The 20903-nt window shown below is 39.9% G+C and overlaps 1 protein-coding gene across 2 annotated transcripts in view; it reads right to left on the bottom strand.

Moving 5' to 3' along the window:
- SORCS2 (sortilin related VPS10 domain containing receptor 2) overlaps positions 1-20903 on the bottom strand; it is an 808645-nt gene that overhangs the window by 122468 nt on the left and 665274 nt on the right. For both annotated transcript variants that reach the window (XM_026648060.1, XM_026648061.1), the window contains exons 4-6: positions 15329-15493; positions 10458-10531; positions 1964-2028 (exon numbers count right to left, since the gene is read on the bottom strand). In XM_026648060.1, the coding sequence (XP_026503845.1) occupies positions 1964-2028; positions 10458-10531; positions 15329-15493 (304 nt within the window). The remainder of the gene's footprint in view (positions 1-1963; positions 2029-10457; positions 10532-15328; positions 15494-20903) is intronic.

Here is a 20903-nt window from a genome sequence, read left to right as displayed (position 1 = left end):
TTTATGAAAAGGTCCAAACCAAAACACCAAATCCAAACAGTGTCAAACTTTTGGGACATTTTTAAAATCTGGACGTGGATCTGAAGCAGCTTGGGTCCATACTCTACTGCTTATCGCCAAACCATTTTCACAAGGAAATTGGGGCAAACACAGCAAAGGGCCTTCAAATTCCTTTAATTAGTCATAATTCACATGGACAAGCATGAAACCAGTAAAGTCTCTTATCTAATAAAGGTACAAAGAGCTTGATCCTCCTTCCATTGAAGTCAATGGCAAAAATTCTATTGACCTCAACAGGGCCAGATAAAGCACTAAAGGATTCAGCCAGGAAATAAATGTATTAAAAATCATGTAAGAGAACAATGTTCCTTTCTCAGATACTTCTTTAGAAAATAAACACAACACAATTATTACTTGTGATAGTTCATTTGAGGGAATCAGATTAAATGCACATGGTTCAACTTTGTCATTGAACTTAACCAAAACAAAAAAAAGCGGTGAAATATTCCACGGATACTAGTTAATCAACAGCTATTTTTGCCACTCTATTCTGAAGTTACAGAAATAACTTCTAAAATCTAGAACTGGGAAAAATCAAACATGCTGGATCCAACTCTTGCCCCCCCTTGCATTTTGGGGACATTCAAATTCCAAACCCATCTGTGGACATGAATTTTGCAAATAGCCACTATCATTATGGCCTTGGTGGCACATGAAATATGGAGCCAAAAATGCATAGCTGAGTTCACATCTAAAAAAAAAAAAACCAAGGGACAAATCCCTAACCCTTTTCCTCTAACTGTGGAGAGTCCCAGGTGTAATAGAAATGATTTCATCAGGCAAGTGGAGGTAAGAGAGAATTTGCAAGGGGGAAAAAAATGTGCCAGCTCTTCACAGACCCACTCTGAATCATTTTAAGAATCTATTAATCTAAGAAATTGAATTATCACCACACAGTAGTTTGAGAGCAGGGTGGGATGGAGGAGGAACCAGGTCATGACGATGGATCTTCTGCCACATGTAACCTTGACTGGCCACTGTCCTCTGAAGAATAGGATTGCAGGAGCAGTAGAGGCTAATGTAGCATCAGGGCAGTGCCATTGTCTCTTGGTAATCTATCACTATTCTGCTGAATGAATGGGAAATTTTCTTCCATCCAACTCCTATTGAATCTCACTAGACCCAACCAACTACTCAGGAACTCATTGGGACCTGCAACAGTTCTGAGCTTCTGTGAAATCTGACCACTTGGATTTAGGAGCTGAACTTTAGGTACCTGATTATTAAGGGTTGGCCTTAATTTTTCACCGTGGTCAGGGCAGGGGTGGGGGGAAAAGAGCTATCATGTTCTACATCCTTTACAATTAATGTATAATAGTGTGTAGGAGCTAGGATGATCGTCCACAGAATTAAACCATCTTTCAAGGGTACAATTCCTCAGAAGACAGACACATATATGTTGTAATTGTAGTGTCTACTTTGTACTGTGTACTGTGTAACTTCTAGTATTTAAAAAAAAAAACTAAAAAAAAACTATGTTGAATGTGTAACACAAGGATTTTCTGGGAAAAGACTGTTAATTCAGTGGAGCAATTATGCAAGGATTCACTCTAGCAGACACTCACCCAGCACTACATTGCACTGCCAGTTGTATTTGCAAATCAGGAAAAAATGTTCAATGTTTAAGTGCCAGAACAAATTGCACTATTAATGGACTTTTTCACTGGAGCATAGCATCTTGACTTCAATTTATTTCAGAGTGGAAAACAAGTACATTTTAAATCATACTACATTTTTATATATCAGGACAGTTTTGCTGAATACATATAAACAGAGCAAGAATCTGACAAGTGGAAAATGTTTCTTCCCACTGTTTTATAAATGAATGCAAAAAGTATTCTTTAAAATCAAAAGAAACAGCCATACACCAGGATGTCAATTGCTAACATTTTCATTAGCATACCTCCACTGGGGTCCTGGATTTCCATATGAACCAAATCAGGGTCTCTGTCAACTCCGGCAACGGCCCTGAGAACATAATATAATTAAGTTATCTTGGGCCTGCTACAGAATAGTAATTACATGGATGGAAAAATAGAAAGATTTTGTACTAAACTGCTCCCACATCCTAGTTGGACAGTTAAAATAAACCCCATTTATAATTTTCGATTATATGGATGGAAATCATACATTTCCTGTTCTCGGCATTATGCTTTGCTTTTTCTGTTTTACTAGAATCTCCCTTACTAGAACACACAAACTGCCAGGCTATATATTAAGTTCAACTGGAGAAAAGAACAGAAATAGGTGGGGAACAGTAAATAAAACTGGATCTTTCTGAGGCAATCCCGGTTTAACCCTTTACTAATTTCATAAATATACAGTACTGAACGTTAGCACATTATCTTTTACAACTAGCTCTGACATTAGTGACGATAGGGCAAATATATTGCTAAGAAATATTTGGGGTTCTTTTTGTATTAGAAATCTTTTAAATCTGACACACAGCCCCTATAACTAATCAATTATTCTTTGTCAGGCATGTTCACTGGAGGTACCGATCCTATTTTGACAAAGCAATTTAAAAATGAAGAATAATATTCAGTAGGAAATCCTGAGAATGGAACTAAAGGTGCATTTTAACTTAATAAAAGAAATAACGGGGATCCAGACTGATTCTCTCGGAACAGATAACTGTCAAATTTGCTCAGATAAAAGATTATTTTTAAACCTCAGAGCTTCTATCACAACCTAGGATTAGAAAATGAAGTGGTACTCTTTCTGCCTCCTGCAACATGGTTCATAAGGAAGATTGTGCAAAGAAAATTTAGGTGACTATTCTGCTGACAATACACCCAGCAAAACAGAATCCAGCTCACACTCCCACAACTGCATTGGCTTTTCAATGCCAACACTAGCAAAATATAAGAGCCTGTAAAGTAAGCAGATATGACATGAAGACACAGGGAGCAAATACGTGGACTGAGAAAGTGCAATTTGGATACTTTTTAAAAACCACTAAAATACTTAGAGCAAATGATTATCTTGATATGGTTATTAACAATAAAGAGCAATAAAGAGTATTCTTTATGTTGAACCTACATCATTGTTTAATGACTGATTGATTAGTGGCATTGATGGGACTGACTTATGGGAAAGATTAAGGGCCAGACTCAGAGGCAGATTAAGGTTTCCTGGGGCCCTGGGCCAGAGCAAGTGGGGGGCCCCTCCGCACTCCTTCCGCCTGTGGTCCAGCCCCCATTCTGCTCCTTTAGCCTGCAGCCCTGCCCAAGGCCCCACCCCTTTCTGCCCCTTCCCTGGAACCCATCCCTGTTCCACCCAGGGTCCCCCCATTCTGTCCCTCCCACTGTGCCCCTGTACAACCCGTTTGCTCCTTTCTGCCCCCCACCACTGTGGCCCCAAGACCAGAGAAGCTCTGTCCCTGCACCACGGCCCCGGGTCCGCAGCAGGGAGTGACAGCTCCTTCAGTCCCAGGGCCGCAGCGGGGGTTTGGGTGCTGGGGCTTCCCCCGCCACTCCCAAGCTTCTGTAGAGGACATGGGTCAGGGCGCTGGGGCTTCTCCTGCCCTGCCCGTCTGGCGCTTCCACCAGAGAGCGGGTGCAAGGGCTTCCCCTGCCGCCCTGAGACTACTGCCAGGGACGGGGTTGGTGGGTACTGGGGGCTTCCCCTACCATCCTGCAGCTTCTGCCAGGGTCAGAGTTGGGCGGCACTGGAGCTTCCCCCATCCCGCAGCTTCTGCCAGGGAGAGGGTTGGGGGCTGCTGGGGCTTCCCCCATCCCGCAGCTTCTGTGTCTGAAAAGTGTGTCTTAAAAGTGCTATTGTAAATGGATAGTATTCATCTGTGAGCAGAGGGCCAGCCTAAGGTCTATGCCCCACTTTAATCCCACTTAAGCCCTCCAAGTAGGGTTGGTAGAAGTGCTCTGCAGGAGGACAAGGTTAGGATGCAATAAAATGGTGTAGAGGAGAAAATGCGATGAGAGAAGTGAGTGAATGGAGATGCTATTGAGTTCTTTAAAGGTGCAGACGAGAAGTTTGACCTGATCATGGAAAAAGATGGGTAGTAGTGTGACATTCAGAACTAGACTATGACTTGGCACTGTGCATGTAGACGCTACCCATCCCCTAAAGGAGGTGTGTCGGGAATGGTTGGAGCCTTGACTCCACCGCACAATGTACTAGCTAGCACACATGATGCAACATGGTAGTGTGCCAGCAGCAAATTAGTACTCCTACCCACAGAGCATGGGAGAAGCAGGGAGGGAACCGTGCCTCTGAGGGGCACAAGACCTCCCCTGCATTGCTCCTAGGATGATCCAAGCTACATGCTGCCCCATACACAGGGCTTGTAGAAAAGCCATAAGCTAGCTCTTAACAATAAGGAAAATCATGATCAGACGAACTGGTGAGAAAGATATTTGCAGCAGTATTTTGGACAAAATTAATGGGGAGAGAAGTGAGATGTGAGAACAGGAGATAAGACAAGGCAGGAAATTGCTAGATCACAAACAAGAGTAAAATCTTGCTTTTGTTGAGAAATCGGTCTGCAAAATGCAAAATCTATTGTGGTATTTTGTGGACAATATCCTAAACCAGAGAAGCTATTTAACCCACAGAAGGGCTTACGCTAAGGTGCATGTGAATGGCGGGAAGATCTTCAATCTTTTTCACAGTGTGGAACATCTCTATCTATCTAGATATTTGTAATATGTCAAATCAACCATGATAGCTCAACAGTTGCTCTTCAGGGAAGAAGAATGCTGTTTGCTGAATATTTTACTTTTTGCACTTGACCCCATACAACAAACCTGCAGAAACTTCAAGCTGAAATTTTCAAAAGCTGAGATGGAGATGTCATCAATAATGCAAAGATTGCTTTTGGGGTACACTTTAAATAACCTCTCGGATCCATAATTTATCACTAATGGTTTCATAAACATAGATTGTGATATCTGTCAATAGCTTTAGGCTTTTCATACTTCTTCTAATACCCCAGAATTGACAATTATCTCCTGACAGCTTCATTCCCCACAACAGTGACACCTGGCAGTGGCAAGAGTGAGGTCTGCATCTGTGCAGTATATTTTCACTTCCACTGTAACACTCTAGAGTGAGAGGCTGCAACGGATTTGTTTTAATGTGGATTGGGCTGACATTTAAAGTACAATATCTCATCCCCAGATGCTCTCTTCCCCTTAAAAAATTATTTAAACAGATGTGGATAAATGAAAGGTTTTGGGGGGTTTTTTTTTAGCTTGGTGTGGGAAAATAGCATGTGTTTATTTGTTTGTTTGTGGTTCAGATGTTTTTCTTGTATTCTTCCAACATAAGCACTTGCTGTAACTATACATAAGCCACTGAATGTGGACTTGATCCTATAGTCAAACAATAAAACAGGCAAGTTAGCTTAAAAAACTCATTCATGTACAGACAATACATGTTTTGTATATACAAACTGTGTTTCACATTATTACAATTCTGTAAGATACTTAAAGAACAACCACCACCTGAGACAAGTTTAATTCAGCTTATCCCCTGCATAGGGGAGGCTCCTTTTGGGCTCATCTAGTAAAAGCGTAACCTTTAGATCATCAGGGTCTAGATCTGAGTCTCAGCTATGCTAATATACAGCAATGTTTCCCAAAGTGTGGGATGCAGCCCCTCAGGGCCACGAAGGGTAAGGCATGGATAGACCTCGTAATTGTTCTCCAGAGTCTCAAGCTTTTGTTTTTTAAGAACTCAGTCGCTGGTTGTTATGGTAGCAAAGAAAATCTGCAAAACATGAAGTGTGTGTAACCAATGCACTGAGTTTGCAGACAGCCTGAAACAATAACACTAAAGTGCGAACTGTTTACACATAGGCAAAATGAGAAAAATGCTGCTTGAGAACTTATTCAAGTTTGCTTTAAGGATATTTATTTTGTGTATTTCAACATGTGATGTTGACAATTTGTGTTTTAATGGTTATTAAGCTTTAGTTTTTTGAATCTCAACATCTACTGTCATTACATAATTATTGTCTGACTGCCCCCACATCATACTTTCCCAAACTGCGAAAATTTAAATGGATACAAATAAAAAAATGCTCAAAAATAATCATATATTATCCATTGAAATGATAAAAAAAATCTGCCAAGCCTAGTTATACAGCTGGTCAAACTAGATGATTACAATGGTCCCTTCTGGCCTTGGAATCTAAGAATTACTAAAGTGTGGGGTTGCAGAAGAGTGGATGGGCAGCTCAGTTGGATGTTACCAATACTGTGGGACATATCCAGGCCCTCTTTACATTTGTCCTCAAATACAAGGTTACTATTGACACACAAGCAATATTATTCTAGCTGGGTCAGGAAAGCCCGTACAGCCATTCACACAAATTACTAGTGCCAAGTGCATGACTGATTTCAGCAGTATGGGGTGCATGGTGGATCTGTGGGGTATACACAAGGTGTGGCCCACACTCCCTGACCCCTCCTTAGAATACCACTTCTGCAGCCCTGGAGAATCTATGGCGTGTGGACTCCACAATGCCTGATTTTCAACTGGCTTGTGCTTTGTGGAGTATTGGTTTTAAGATGGAGCTTGGTAAGTGTATGATTTTAGGATGGAGTCACCTGTAATAGCAGGGGGGTTGAACTTGATGAATTAGGAGATCTCTTCCGGTCCTGAATTCTCATGTTCTCATCTCCTGACCAGCTCTATTGTGGAGTTGTGTATACCTGTAGCAAAGTGAGTGTAAAACTAGCAGTCTGATCTGGTAGTGGCTCATCCCAACTGTAGAAGAGTGTAAATGACTAAACAAGGCGCAAGTCAGTGCTACATCAGTCTCCATGGGTTTTGGCCACCTTGTTCCCACATATGCACCATGTGGCCTGAATTTAATCTTTTGGGTGGATTTGATACAAATAATAGCTATTAATAGGTTCTCACTTAGGCCTCTTAATTATGCAGAGCTCCCTGCAGTTTTGGAGGGGGGGGGGTTTAAGCTCCTCTTCTGTTCCTCTCAGCTCCCATCTCAGAGAGCCTAATTCTCAACTGTATTAACTCAACTTTTACACTGTGCAAAACACTGACTTTAAGGGAGTTACACCAGCATAAAAATGATATAATGGAGTAGAAAAACAAGCTCCTGTGTCTGTGTCTACACATGAATACAGTCATGCATTGTGCACATTTTACATTTCTCAGTAAGAACACTAAGAATTTCTATATTCAGAATTCCTTTGTTCTGAGTTTGTCAAGCCTTTAAGATTGTTTTAACCAAGATTGTTATTTTATTTAACTATATCTCATCCTTGTGAGCTGCTCATAACAGCTTTCACTTATTTCAATCACAAAAAATATCAGAAAAGTAATAGTGCTCATTTATAATTTGACCTACAGTCACGTAATATATGGGAGTCAAAAAAACACAAATTGTTAACACATAGTACATCTTGAAATGTGAATCATGAACAATAACCCTTCACACACTATAAATATAAAGTCGATGCTTTTGGATATGATCTCCATATAGACCGTACTTCTGTATTTTAAATGCCCTGGGTTAATTTGTGGGAGGAGGAAGGGGATGGTTTCTTTTTTTTAATTTCATTTTATTCAAGAGAAGCAAGAACTAGGTACCTAATCAGGTGGAATCTGTCATGGATGTGCAGTTCATCTACACTAATTAGGTTCCTCAAGAAGCACACAAAAGGGCTCCATTGTAAAATATTTGATGCAATTTACTGTGGTGCCTGCTGATGCAGAGAGATCCTCAAATAAGCTAGCTCTAAAAACAAGAAACAAAAAACCCTTCATTGCTGTTACATGAGCCTCCTATCAAAAATCCAGTGAAAACTAGCAGGTTTGCTCTGTCTCTTCTCCAGCACCGCTTTAATATAATCCGTTAATAATAATATTATGCTTATCAGAACTTTAATAGGTTCAAGATTTGGAACTGAAACTGATTTTCAGTAATTCACACAGTCAGTTCAAGGGCAAAGCACTGCTTAGAAATCCAGTGAAAACAGCATTATTCGTTGCTTACAATGGAAGGACCAGGTCAAAAACTGTTTTTACTACATACAGTACTGTGGGGATTTTTTTTTAAACACTCTTGCAAATGTCTACTCTGATTAGCTTTAAAGGATAATGGCTCCTGGGAATTTGAGTTACTTGGGGAGACAAAAAAAACCACAACAATTTGATTTACACAATATAATAATATAGTTGAGTTACAACTGATTTATGTTTTGGGCGTGGCAAGGGGAATTCATTATATCATCTTTGAAAATCATCCTGTCAACTGCTCATTCAGTGCCCTACCCGGCCAATGTCCCCTGCTCTGTGTCTGCCTGCCCCCATGTTTAAATACTTTGTAATGAAAATATTCTCCCAGCCCATCTCATCTTAATAGCAGTACTGGAGCTGTTTATCATATTGATCTCAACACAAAAATAAAAAATAAATATTACCTGAACTGATCAAGGATCATAATAGCCAAGGATTAAAAAACACAAGATGATAGAACTGCAAGCACATTAATTTTTTTCTCTAATTAAAGACAGTGAGCCATATGCCATCCTGACTTATATACCCTGTGCAACCCCAGTGAAGAAAATGGGGAATAAACCAGAGCAGAATTTGGCCCAGAATGTTGTTTCTAAATTTAAAAGTACAGGACAAGGTAGCTAAGACAGACTCAAAAGAACCTTCATAATGATGGTTATGTAGGAAGAAGGATCTATCCTACCTTGGAAATTCCCAACTCACATGAGTTTTGAATGGAATTTGGTCATTTGTGGCACAAACATAATGCTGTGAGCCTCAATGATCAGCCCTACTGTGTGACAGGGAGTTGGGGGGGAAAGGAGCTGGTATCCTTTCTCCCATGCAGGTGGAAAAGGTCCACCAGAGCTGACACAGGGGTAAGTAATCTGTGTCAACAAACAGAATAAACTACTTCTCCTAGGTCCAAGAAGGAAGCAGGAAGCACATTGTGACTCAGACTCACAGCTTGCTACCTGTCCTGCTTCTGGGGCAGGGCCTCTACACGCTAACCTGTACTTGGGATGGATTGCCAGGTTCCAATCTGACCATAATATTTCATATTTGTATTTATTATAATATCCTTACTTTATAATATCCATATTTTACAAAGAGTAACCTCCAAATAAGAAGATCAGCAGAGCCCCTGCTGGGTTGGCCAGGGCGAGTCTCCCTAGTGTCTCACCTGTAGAGCACCGGGTTTCAGAGCCCAGGCTCCAGCACGAGCCCGAACACCTACACTGCCATTTTTAGCCCTGCAGCACAAACTCCCCATGTCTGAGTCCGCTGACTCGGGCTCTGAGACTTTTTGCTGCACAGACATACCCCAACTGCCTAAACAACTGGGGGAGGGGGAGCACAGCAAGCACAGGCACTAGTTGGGAAGGCAGTTAAAATTAGTTAAGTCCATTATAGTGCAGGCCACCAGCTGGCTAACTCCATAATCTTGAAAGCCAGAGATAACTTGCACAAGGATGAAGATACTCACACTGCAATGCAATTTACGCAGTTCAGAAATACCAAAGGAACTACAATGATAAGAGCTTTTGGGGAGACAACATGTCTTCCTGTATGGATAGACAGTGTCTAGCACTTTGTGGGTACGATTGGAATACAAAATAATAATAAATAATGCTAAAATTAGACTTGTATGAAACCCTCTGTATTTGTTAGATTAAAGCCCACATGTGGAAGCTGAGATTTTTTTCAGTTTTTTTTCCCAATAGAATTCAGGCAATTGGTTAAATATAAAATTTGATCACTTCCACAACTGACCACAATTTTTCTTCTCTTTTTTGGCAGAAGATGAAGGTTCATTTCCATTCTGGAACAAGTCACACATTTTCACAGATTGACTTCGGGTCACTTTCATAGAACAGTGGCCACTTTTGTCCAACAAATAGTTTTTTTCTCCCTGTGAAAACAACCCACCATATTTGTGGAAAGACAGCAAAAGTTTTGCGAATTGGACAAAAAAATGATTTTTCACTTGCTTCCCAGGCAATGAACATTTTTCTATACAGATGTAGTTAATATGCCAGATTCAGCCTTTAACTTTATAGATTTTTCCCTCTAGATTGATACGTCTGGCTTCTAGAGATCACTTTTATCTGTAAAATGAAGTGCAGTTTGAGCAGACATTAAAATTCTCTCTAAACCAACGTCACTAGACCACAGTGCTGAAAACTCTTCCGTTCGAGTCAATTGGGGCTCCTTGCCTGAGTAAGTATGAGTCTGAATTTGCAAGATTGGACCCAGGTGAACAGGAGACTAGAATTGCCCCTGCAAAAGATGTCAAATTTGTTTTATTATCCTTCCTCCTGCCTCAGGAAACACCTAGGAGGATTAGTATCAGATACTTTTTCCTTTCATGTGTTCATTGGAGACTAACAACAATGTATGCCTCTTACCAAAAAATATGGTCTTTTGACACTCGTTCCTGCAGAAGAGTCCATTTTTTCCCCAAGTCAACTGACACATATAGCTTCAAAGAAAAAAGAAAAATATTAGCTGGTAGAGCACTGCTAACAGTGTAAATTTTAAAAGACAGTGGCTAACCAAGGGACTTTGAAATAAGCTATTAAAATGACAGATTTCACATGAATCAAAATCAGTCCAAGGAACTTTCTAGAATGCTTTCCAAAGCAATAACATTTGAATCTTTTCGAACAAGTGAAACCAAGACAAACTTGCTTAACATTTATACATATAAATAGAAGAGTAAAATGCTCTGTCAATGACACCTTGTTTCCCATGAAAACAATGCACAATTTCATTTTAGATCAGACTGTTGCTAACCCTGCTGTAATTGTGCAAGAGGAGGGAGTGCAAGGGAATTTTTCCTCCCTTGGTTCTTCCCACACAGGGGCCAGCCAAGTGCAAATGCTCAAGGCCCCAATTCTGCAAAGCTTAAAATTAGGACTGTCTACTAATCACAGTTAACTCCCGTGATTAACTCAAAAAAATTAACCACGATTAAAAAATTAATGATGATTAATTGCACTGTTAAACAATAGAATACTAATTGAAATGTATTACATATTTTTGGATGTTTTTCTACATTTTCAAATATATCGATTTCAAATATAACACAGAATACAAAATTTACTGTGCTCACTTTATATTATTTTTTATTACAAATATTTGCACTGTAAAAATGATAAACAAAAGAAATAGTATTTTTCAATTCACCTCATACGAGTACTGTAGTGCAATCTCTTAATCATGAAAGTGCAACTTACAAATGTAGGGTTTTTTGTTACGTAACTGCAATCACAAACAAAACAATGTAAAACTTTAGAACCTACAAGTCGATTCAGTCCTACTTCTTGTTCAGCCAATCGCTAAGAGAAAGAAGTTCATTTACATTTACGGGAGATAATGCTGCCCACTTCTTAATTGCAATGTCACCTGAATGTGAGAACAGGGGCCAGGACCTTCCTCTGCACTGGTCACAGTTGGTAACACTGGGCTTGATTTCTTTCCCACATTTAATTTCAGAAATTAATGTGCTAATAACAACAAGAACACTGAGACAAGGTATGTCAGTAGCACAGATATAATTCTCGTTCCATGACATGCACAATACACTAGTCATTCAAAGACTACCTCATTTCAATCAGAGCCTCCAGAAGGCATTCTCCTCTGTAGCTATAAAGTAACCCCTAGCACAACTTTAAGAAGTCAGATATACACAGACATTGAAGTCCCTTGTGTTTGTTATTTCATTCAATTTACATATGATTGGGTTCCCTCCCCCTGCCATATTTCAGATGAAAATCATGGGGAAAACTTCTCCCTTTCAATGTAAGGCCTCATTTATCTGTTAAGGCACAGTCTGTGCTGCAGTGCAGAGCCTCGTAGGGAATACTCAGAAAGACACTTGTTTGTAACAGGAGAGGCTCAAATGAAAGTGATGAGTCCATTATGTACATATTGCGCTTTTATTATGGATATTATGTACTGTGTTATTTACATATTTAAGAATGTGGGGTTACGCACCTTTTCTTGATTAATTTTTGTAATCAGAAATAATATGGAGGCCAAAGAACAACACTATCCAGCTATCGTGCACTATACTGCATAGTAACAGGGCTTTGTTCCATCGAAATGTGAAGTAAAGTGACCAGAATAGGAGACAATGTTCACTGTATTGTGGATATTCACTGTACAGGCTGTTGCTGTTTAAGGTATAAGTTATAGGTGGTATTAGGCTACATACATGACATAGGAAATGCATGTAATGGGAAAGGAGACATAACATTCTGTCTATGAATTTGGTGAAAGCACCTCTGGAATACCACCCTTTATCAGTCAGAAAGACAACGACGAAGAGAGTTCAGGGGAGAACAACAGTTGGTAAGAAAGCAAATTGGAATGACTTGCTAAGGATTAGAAAAACGGAGAAGATATCTAGTTTGGCATAGATGTATCCTATACAAATATGTAGAGGTTGGCCAAAAAACCAGCTAAATGAACACAAACTTGAAGAGTTTAAAACACCAAGAATGGAAGGAATAATTTATCATAATAAAAAGAGGTATATCTAGGAGTAATGAGCTAGACCCCATTTCAGCAAGGTATTTAAGAATGTGTTTAACTTAAATTCAGTAAGACTTCTCAACATGCTTACATTTATGCATGTGCTAAAATATCTTGCTGAATCAGGCCCTAAATGAGAGAAAACTCTGACTCATCGTGTATTTTATTTTTGATTACCCATGACAAACATCAAATCTGAAATTACATTTGTGGGGTAAAAGTTGTATTAATGGAAAAGGCAAAACTTTCAGTTTCAGCAAACACTTCTGAATTAGTTTTTATTCTGTTAATTACCAGCCTTGCACTAAATTAATGTAGTCACTTTTTATAAGGCCACAGGAATACGAGTTCAGGTTTTTTCCCCACCCTCACACAGTTTCAAAGAAACAATTAAAATCTCCTGTGATCCCTGTCAAGTCTTAAAAATGGAATCAAGCATTTATATTGTCTCAGTGAACAACTGATTGATGTTCATTATTATTTTGGTAGCCAAAAAAAGAAAGTATAGACTTGAGCCAGTAAGTAGATTAACCCAACCGCACTGACTAGATTTGTATTCATTTATAGAGTGTCAGTTAGAGATTGGAACTTTATTTAAATAAAATACAGGGTACTCAATAGAAGAACAATCCAGGTTTTGCTATATAAAGTAGGAACTAAATCAAGCCAGAAATCATGAGAACATTGAGATGCTCCAGGAGACAGAAGCTTGCAGATTGCTATTTGTCAAAGAGCTCAATCCTGCATTCTTGTGCACTCAAAAATGCTACTGCAAGTAATGGGTTGATTAGGAAGCTTCTTCTCAGTTTATCCAAATTATCTGAACTTCTTTAGGCTGTAAAAATGAGAGAGCTTGTTCTCATGAGTTTTCTGATACATCTTTCTTTCACTTAGGTGGAAATATAATTATACAACTCTAGGATCCAGACTATGAGATCTCTCAAGGCGTATGTTACCTCTGGGGCCATGGATTTCAACATAGTGATTCTCTTTTTAAGCCACTTCTGAACTTTGCCCTCCATCGCTTCCTTCTCTCTCCCTCATCTCTACCTCTGAGGGGAGGGATAGCTCAGTGGTTTGAGCATTGGCCTGCTAAACCCAGCATTGTGAGTTCAATCCTTGAGGGGGCCACTTGGAGATCTGGGTCAAATCAGTACTTGGTCCTGCTAGTGAAGGCAGGGGGCTGGACTCAATGACCTTTCAAGGTCCCTTCCAGTTCTAGGAGATGGGATATCTCCATTATTTATTTATATTACTCTCTTTAAGACAAATCCTGCAGTCCTTACTCAAGATTTACACAGGTAAATCTCCCCTTCCAGCCAATGATAGCTTTTCTTACACACATCTTGAGTAAAGACTGCACAATTTGGTCTTTTATGTCCCTATGTTTCACTGCTTTAATTGTAAGACTGATAGAAAGGAAAGATCTATTAGATCACCTAATCCTTCTCCTGGCCAATAGGGGATTGTTACTTACTGCACATTTTCTAGTGTTTTGTCCAGTCTAATTTTAATAGGAGCTTCCACCACTTCCCTTAGTAGATTATTCCACCAGAAACTCAACTGAAAACAGAATGAAGGCTTTTGTGCTTATTTTTCCCACGTAAATATTTTTGCTGCTGTCAAATTTTCAAAACATTTTTGTATGTTATTTAGGACCTAAAACTGACTTAACAAAACAAAGAAATCCACCATGACATTTGTAAGGCAGAAACAGTCAAAGCTGTCATGAGTTCTTCTAGATGTAGCCTTGTTTGTAAATAGTGGAACAGCATGAACCATTGGTGATCAGCTGAGTGTAGCTTTAGATTCAGTTCCTGAAAGGTAGCTCAATGAAACATCAGTAGAATATCACAGTAATATCTGTGCAATAATTGACAGCAAAATGAACAACTTGCCCTCTACTCCCTTCATCACATAAGCAAGATAAACCCTCCATACACGGTGACAACGCTTAAAGGGCCTGATTCTGATCTTACTCAGTGTTGCACATATCAGGAATAATAATAGAGTTATGTCAATATAAACATTGTAAGTAAGATCAGAATCAGGACCACAATCTCTATGATTTTACAGCTTTAGCTCTGGTGCTATGAAAAAAGATTGAATATACATTTTTATTGGATTGTGTGTTCAACTGCAGGTGTTTACATTAACACACCCAGAAAAATGCCATAAATCTTTATACTTTAAGGAGCAGTAATCCAGAACACTATTGAAAGTCTACAAATAATTTGATGTGACTTCTAAATCTGTATGTGGTCTGAATACTTCAAAGAGAGTATTCTTCTACTTTTCTACAGATCTACTGATTCAATTGAATCTTCTTCTGCTTTACACCTAAACAAAGGTTTATTTCATTTTATTTTACCAACCAAGAATGGCTTCGGAGCCAATATTTCAGCTCAGTTAACTTTCTACTACACTATACAACTGCTTATGGCCAATTTCTAGGGAAAAAAGTTTCTAAGATTGTACTTAACTATAATTACGTTACAAGATAGATTATATTGCCAATATCAGTATCAACAAGAAATGACAGAGAATGAAAATACTCTAAAAGGACAATGACATTTTGAGATTGATATAATTTACTGAAATAGAGAAAGGAGCATTTCAGGAACTGGGTATTGCTTCCCCTTAGGCAACTCATGTTATATAAACCTAATCAGCAAGTCATGACAATTTGATTAGGTTAATATGAAACATCATGTGATGGTCAAGAACACCCAAGCTTTACCTTGCCTTCCTTGGTGTAAGCAATCACCTTATCCTCATCTTTTGGGTGAAAAACCAGGGTTTCCACAAAGAAGGTAATGGGCTGCTTTTGAAAAGTGGCTCCTTCATCTATGCTCATGAAAAGGCTCTGGTCCCGGTCATTATGTGAAGAACTCACAAGAATTATCTAAAAAAGAAAAAGCGTATTACATATAAAAACACTATATAAAGAATTTTTCATTGCCAATATTAGAAGCCAACGCAGCATTATTTCTGTTGCATAAATGTAGGAGACAGTAGGAATTAGGCAACACACTTCACAAGAACTCTGTGGCTGAGATTTTCAAAGCCGTCTAGGGGATTTGAACACCCAGTTTCCATTAATTTCCTAAGCAGGTGCCAGGCTCCATAAACTTTCTTTCAAATGAGTCCAAGCTGATTGTACAAAGCATCTTATAGGTTTGTATCCAAAGTATCCACCTTATATCTAGGTTTGCCAACTTTCTAATCACACAAAACTGACCACCTTTGCCCCACCCTCTACCCTGTGGCCCCTGTCCTGCCCCTTCTCTGAGGCCCTGCCCCTGCTCACTCCATCCCTCACTCTCCCCCACCATCACTCACTTTCACTGAGCTGGGGCAGGGGGTTAGGGTGCGGGAGGGGGTGAGGGCTCCAGCTGGAGGTGTGGGCTCTGGATGAGGGGTTTGGATGCATGAGGGGGCTCCGGACTGGGGCAGGGAGTTGGGGTGGAGACTCTGCTTGGGGTGCAGGCTCTGGGGCGGGGCTGGGGATGAGGGGTTTGGGGTGTAGCAGGGATGTCAGGGCTGGGGCAATGGGTTAGGGTGCAAGGTGTGGGCTCTGGCCAGTGGGCACTTACCTCAGGCGGCTCCCAGAAGTGGGTGGCATGTCTGGCTCCTAGGCGGAGGGGCCAGGGGGCTCTGCACACTGCCTGGACCCACAGGCGCCTCCCCTGCAGCTCCCATTGGCCACGGTTCCCAGCCAATGGGAGCTGAGGATCCGGTGCTTGGGGCAGGGGCAGCATGCGGAGCCCCTGTGGCCACCCCTGCACCTAGGAGCCAGACATGCCAGTTGCTTCTGGGAGTCACAGGGAGCCTGCCTTAGCCCTGCTATGCTGATGACTGGACTTTTAGCAGCCCGGTCAGCAGTGCTGACCGGAGCCGCCAGGGTCCCTTTTCGACCGGGCATTCTTGTCAGAAACCAGGTGCCTGGCAACCCTACTTATATCTCAAAGGTATTGAGTTTAATCCCGTTATTTCTATTGTGGTCCTTGTCCCAGGGTTGATAAAGCCACATGCAGGAGCTCCAACTACTGAGGAAGGAGTAATTCTAGTAATATCTTGTTTAATGTGACCATTTAAATAACTAACCCTTTTGTGTAGTGAAGCTATTTTTATAAACAAATGGCTTGCTTAATCACTGCTGTAACTAAACTGAAGTGAATGGAGACACACCAGGGATGAAACTGGTCTGTAACATCCTCATATGGCTGAACAGCGCTCTCTCTGTTTGGATCAGATAGCAATCTCACTTTGATGCTTTGCAAAAATAAATGCCAGTCAATTATGTGCATTTCCTTTTTATCTCAGGATATTACTTTGACTCAAACCTAATAAAAGTTGCAGCTGCTGTCTGTCTGATTGCGTGGACTTCATATAGGGCTTTCAGTAACAAAGAAATATTTTTGTTGCAGAATCTAATAAGAATCAAACTCCTTTCAGTTTCTTCACCCTCAAAGCCTGCTTGAATCTTACAGCATGGCTTTTGAAAATGGCATTGTGAGATTCCATTTGTATCATGTCTCCAGATCAAACATACTCAGCTTGTAAATAAAAATATTATTTTACTAACTGCTAGCCCAGCAAATGCAACATGGAATTTCAAAGTCCAGCTGTGTTCTTTCTGGCTCACACATCAACAACAATACAAATTTTGCAATCAAAACAATTAAAATATTCCGTTGATGATGCACAAGCCAGCAGAGAATCCATATCTCTTTCACATACTTATGGTGGCAAGAGTGAATAGCAGTCAGTAGTGGAAGCAGAAATGATGACAAATATACTCAGGGAGCATCTATTGAGAACATAAGAACGGCCATACTGGGTCAGACCAAAGGTCCATCTAGCCCAGTATCCTGTCCTCCGACAGTGGCCAATGCTAGGTGCTTCCAAGGGAATGAACTGAACAGGTAATCATCAAGTGATCCATTCCCTGTCGCCCATTCCCAGCTTCTCGCAAACAGAGGCTAGGGATACCATCCCTACCCATCCTGGCTAATAGCCATTGATGGACCTATCCTCCATGAACTTATCTAGTTCTTTTTTGAACCCTGTTATAGTCTTGGCCTTCACAACATCCTCTGGCAAAGCGTTCCACAGGTTGACTGTGCCTTATGTAAAGCACAATGGTATTTTTACTTAGGCCTACTGCACACTAATGCTGTAAGTCGATGTAAGTTATGCTAGCTAAGTTATGTAAGTTACATAACTTAAGTTGACATAACTTACATTCTCTTAAAGCTCTTCCTTCAACAGAGCTTCAGCCTCTCGTTGAGGTGGATTAATTAAGTCGAAAGCAGAACGCTCTCCCATCGACTTATTGTGTCTTCACCAGATCCATTAAATTGATGCAGCTGTGTCGATCACAGCGGCAGCAATTTAGCGCATAGTGTAGACAAGGCCTCAGTCACTTTTTGGAGTATAACTGCATTTTAAAAAATTGGACTCCCTGGTAAACTTGCACAGATACAATAGCTGGACTGAGCTTTTATTGCCTCTGTCCCTCAGCAAAAAATTTGTAAATAGGTTATTCACTGGCCCAGATTCAATAGGATATGTAAGTACATGCTTTACTTTAAGCACACGAAAAATCCCATTGACTGTCTGTGTAGAAGTAAATGGGAATGCTCATGTGCTTAAAGTTAAGCATGAAGTGCTTTGCTGAATAGAGATGGACTTATAGGCTCAAGTACTTTGCTGAATCAGGGGCCATCCTGCATACACCCCTAGGACCACACACTAATTCTTTTTCTCGGTTTTAACAAAATATTTCAACAATATGAGGCCAAATCCTGCTTGCCTTATTCATGTAACTAGCCCATGTAACTAGAAGTAAGCAGGATGTAGCCTGTAACCAACATATGATTCACTGATTTTCTATATTGTTTAATTTTATGATTTACATGGGAGTGTGAAATATGCATTTTTTATGTGAATCTATAAGGGGGGATTATAGAAATGTTATCTTTACAAGTTTTACCTCTCATTCTCATCACATCTTAATGTCTTTTTCTCTTTAGTTGTCTATAAACTCTGAGTAAAGCATTTTGTGATCCCCTGTAAGGACACAATATTCAAATAAAATGTATTTGATTGTATAAATTAAAGCAGTACTGGCCAATGTGCAGCTCATGGGCCAAATATGGTCCCAAAAGAGTTCTATACCACAAAATTGCATTTCCTTGATCAAGATGGAACACTGCATACCAGGACCAGTATTCTATACGGGCCACACCTCGGTATTAAAGCTGAATGCAGATATAATGTGCTTCTTTGTGTGTTTCACCAACTTCCTCACAGGTTGCTAATGCAATTCTCAAATGGGCAATGTTTTGGACAAACCTCTATGAAAGTAACTGTAGACAAGGTCGGCTGATACCTAACTCACAATGATGATTCTATCTACATGTTATTTAAAAACAAAACAAAAACCACCAAACCACACAGATTGTTCTCATTATACTCAAGATGACTTACTAAATACAAAGTTTGGTGAATGAACATAGTAAGATACTGAGGGTCTGAAACATATTAGAATAAGCTTATTCTCTCACAGACAAAAGAGAAAGTAAAGCTGTCATCTATATCGTAAACATTCATTTGTTTTCAAGATAAGCTATTACAGTTCTGTATCATGTGTCAAACACTGATTTCCATAGGGGTATGTGGTAATTAAAAAAATATTGTTAAAACAACGATAGTTATTTATAGATTTTATGAAGACCAGCAGACTCTTGTTCATCCCTTTGAACCTACTCTTGTAAAGCTGTCCACCTGGCTAGATCTTTGGCAGGTTTTAAACTAAACAATAACAAATCAGACAGATTATGCGTCTATGTAAAAAAGATGTTGGAGGGCCAAAGTTAAAAGGGTAATTCTAAGTTTGGTCATCCATGGTATGCATAGGGATTGTTGTTCCAAACAACTGTCCCAAAATCTGATGGGAAATCTGGCAAATCTCAAGCAATCCACGGAGGGGTAAGGCTGGGTTAGCAAGGCCTAGCTATTAGCACCATTCCCCATTATATTCCTGGAGAAATATCTAGAAGAGTTAAACATTAACAGAGGAAACATCAGTTCCCATGGGCATATGCCCAGGTATTTGTGTAGGAATTATGACATATAGATAGACTCTTGTTTGGCTCCACCAAACATAGCACAAAACCTATGAGGCCCACATGACACAGAGGTCACATGAAGGGACTTCTACAGGGTTGAAAGAGTGAGGGCATGATGCCACTTAGGCTCAACTTCTATCCATCCACGACTTTTGGTCATTTGCAGCATTGCCAACCCCAAGTGTCCAAAAATCAGGAAGCAGGCTACAGCTTTTTTACAAAACAATGAGGGCTTGAGACTTCAAATGTTTTTAAATGAAAGCTGAGATTCGCACCAAATAACTTGCCTCCAGGAACTGGACTTCATGAAAAACACCAAATATCAGGAGACACCTAATACAATTGCAACTGCTGGTAATACCATGTTTGAAAGAGTTCTCTGCACCCTTCCTAGATAGTGTAGGAAGGAATGATTTGCCCAGAGTCCTTAGTTGAGTAGTATATACAATATTTGTCTCTCATGCTCTTATCCAAAAAGACCAGAAGTACTATCTTCTGCTTTTACACACACACACCCCCCTCTGCTAGTATACTGGATATCCACATCACCAGTCCACTAATACATAAAGACTCACATGTACCTCATGACTAGTACAGTTTATCGAGGGTGATATTCCAGATAAAATAGTACACACTCATCAGGCACTTTCCATAACAAGTTTTGATTTTTTTTTAAGTGGGACAAGTAGCAACAGATCTTCCCCTTAGCAAAAGATCTTGTGACTGCTTCATGAATGTAACTGGGACATACTGTCAGGAGAGCAGAATCAAATAGTGATTGCTGATGGCTTTAGCTCAAAATGAATAACTACTTGCTTGAATGGCTTTGGACCCAGAAACCAGAATAGATTTTAATCACTTTGAAACTTCAATTAAGCTTTTCATAACTTTTTTATAGCTTTTCATCATTCCCTTTGGAATCCTCCACTATTTCTCAGTGAAACTATAAAACTCTGACTTTTCTTCTTAACCTTATGGCATCTAAATAAGCAACAAAGACACTTAGGTGTGTATTCATCTCTTGATGTGCATGCATAACTCACATTAGCATTAATTGGAGTTATGTGAGTGTTTCAAAGAGAGAGCCTGTCATTTAAATTGTCAGGCAAGCTATTGAGATAAAGTATAGACTTGTGTCACTGTCTTGGAGTGCAGCAAAAAAAAAAAAAAAAAAAAAAA

Source organism: Terrapene carolina, unplaced genomic scaffold (assembly GCF_002925995.2).
Source record: "Terrapene carolina triunguis isolate 2854851 unplaced genomic scaffold, T_m_triunguis-2.0 Scaffold66, whole genome shotgun sequence".
NCBI classification, from domain to species: Eukaryota; Metazoa; Chordata; order Testudines; family Emydidae; genus Terrapene; species Terrapene triunguis.
The sequence above is the reverse complement of the archived record's forward strand: the minus strand, read 5'-3'. Positions and strand labels throughout refer to the sequence as shown.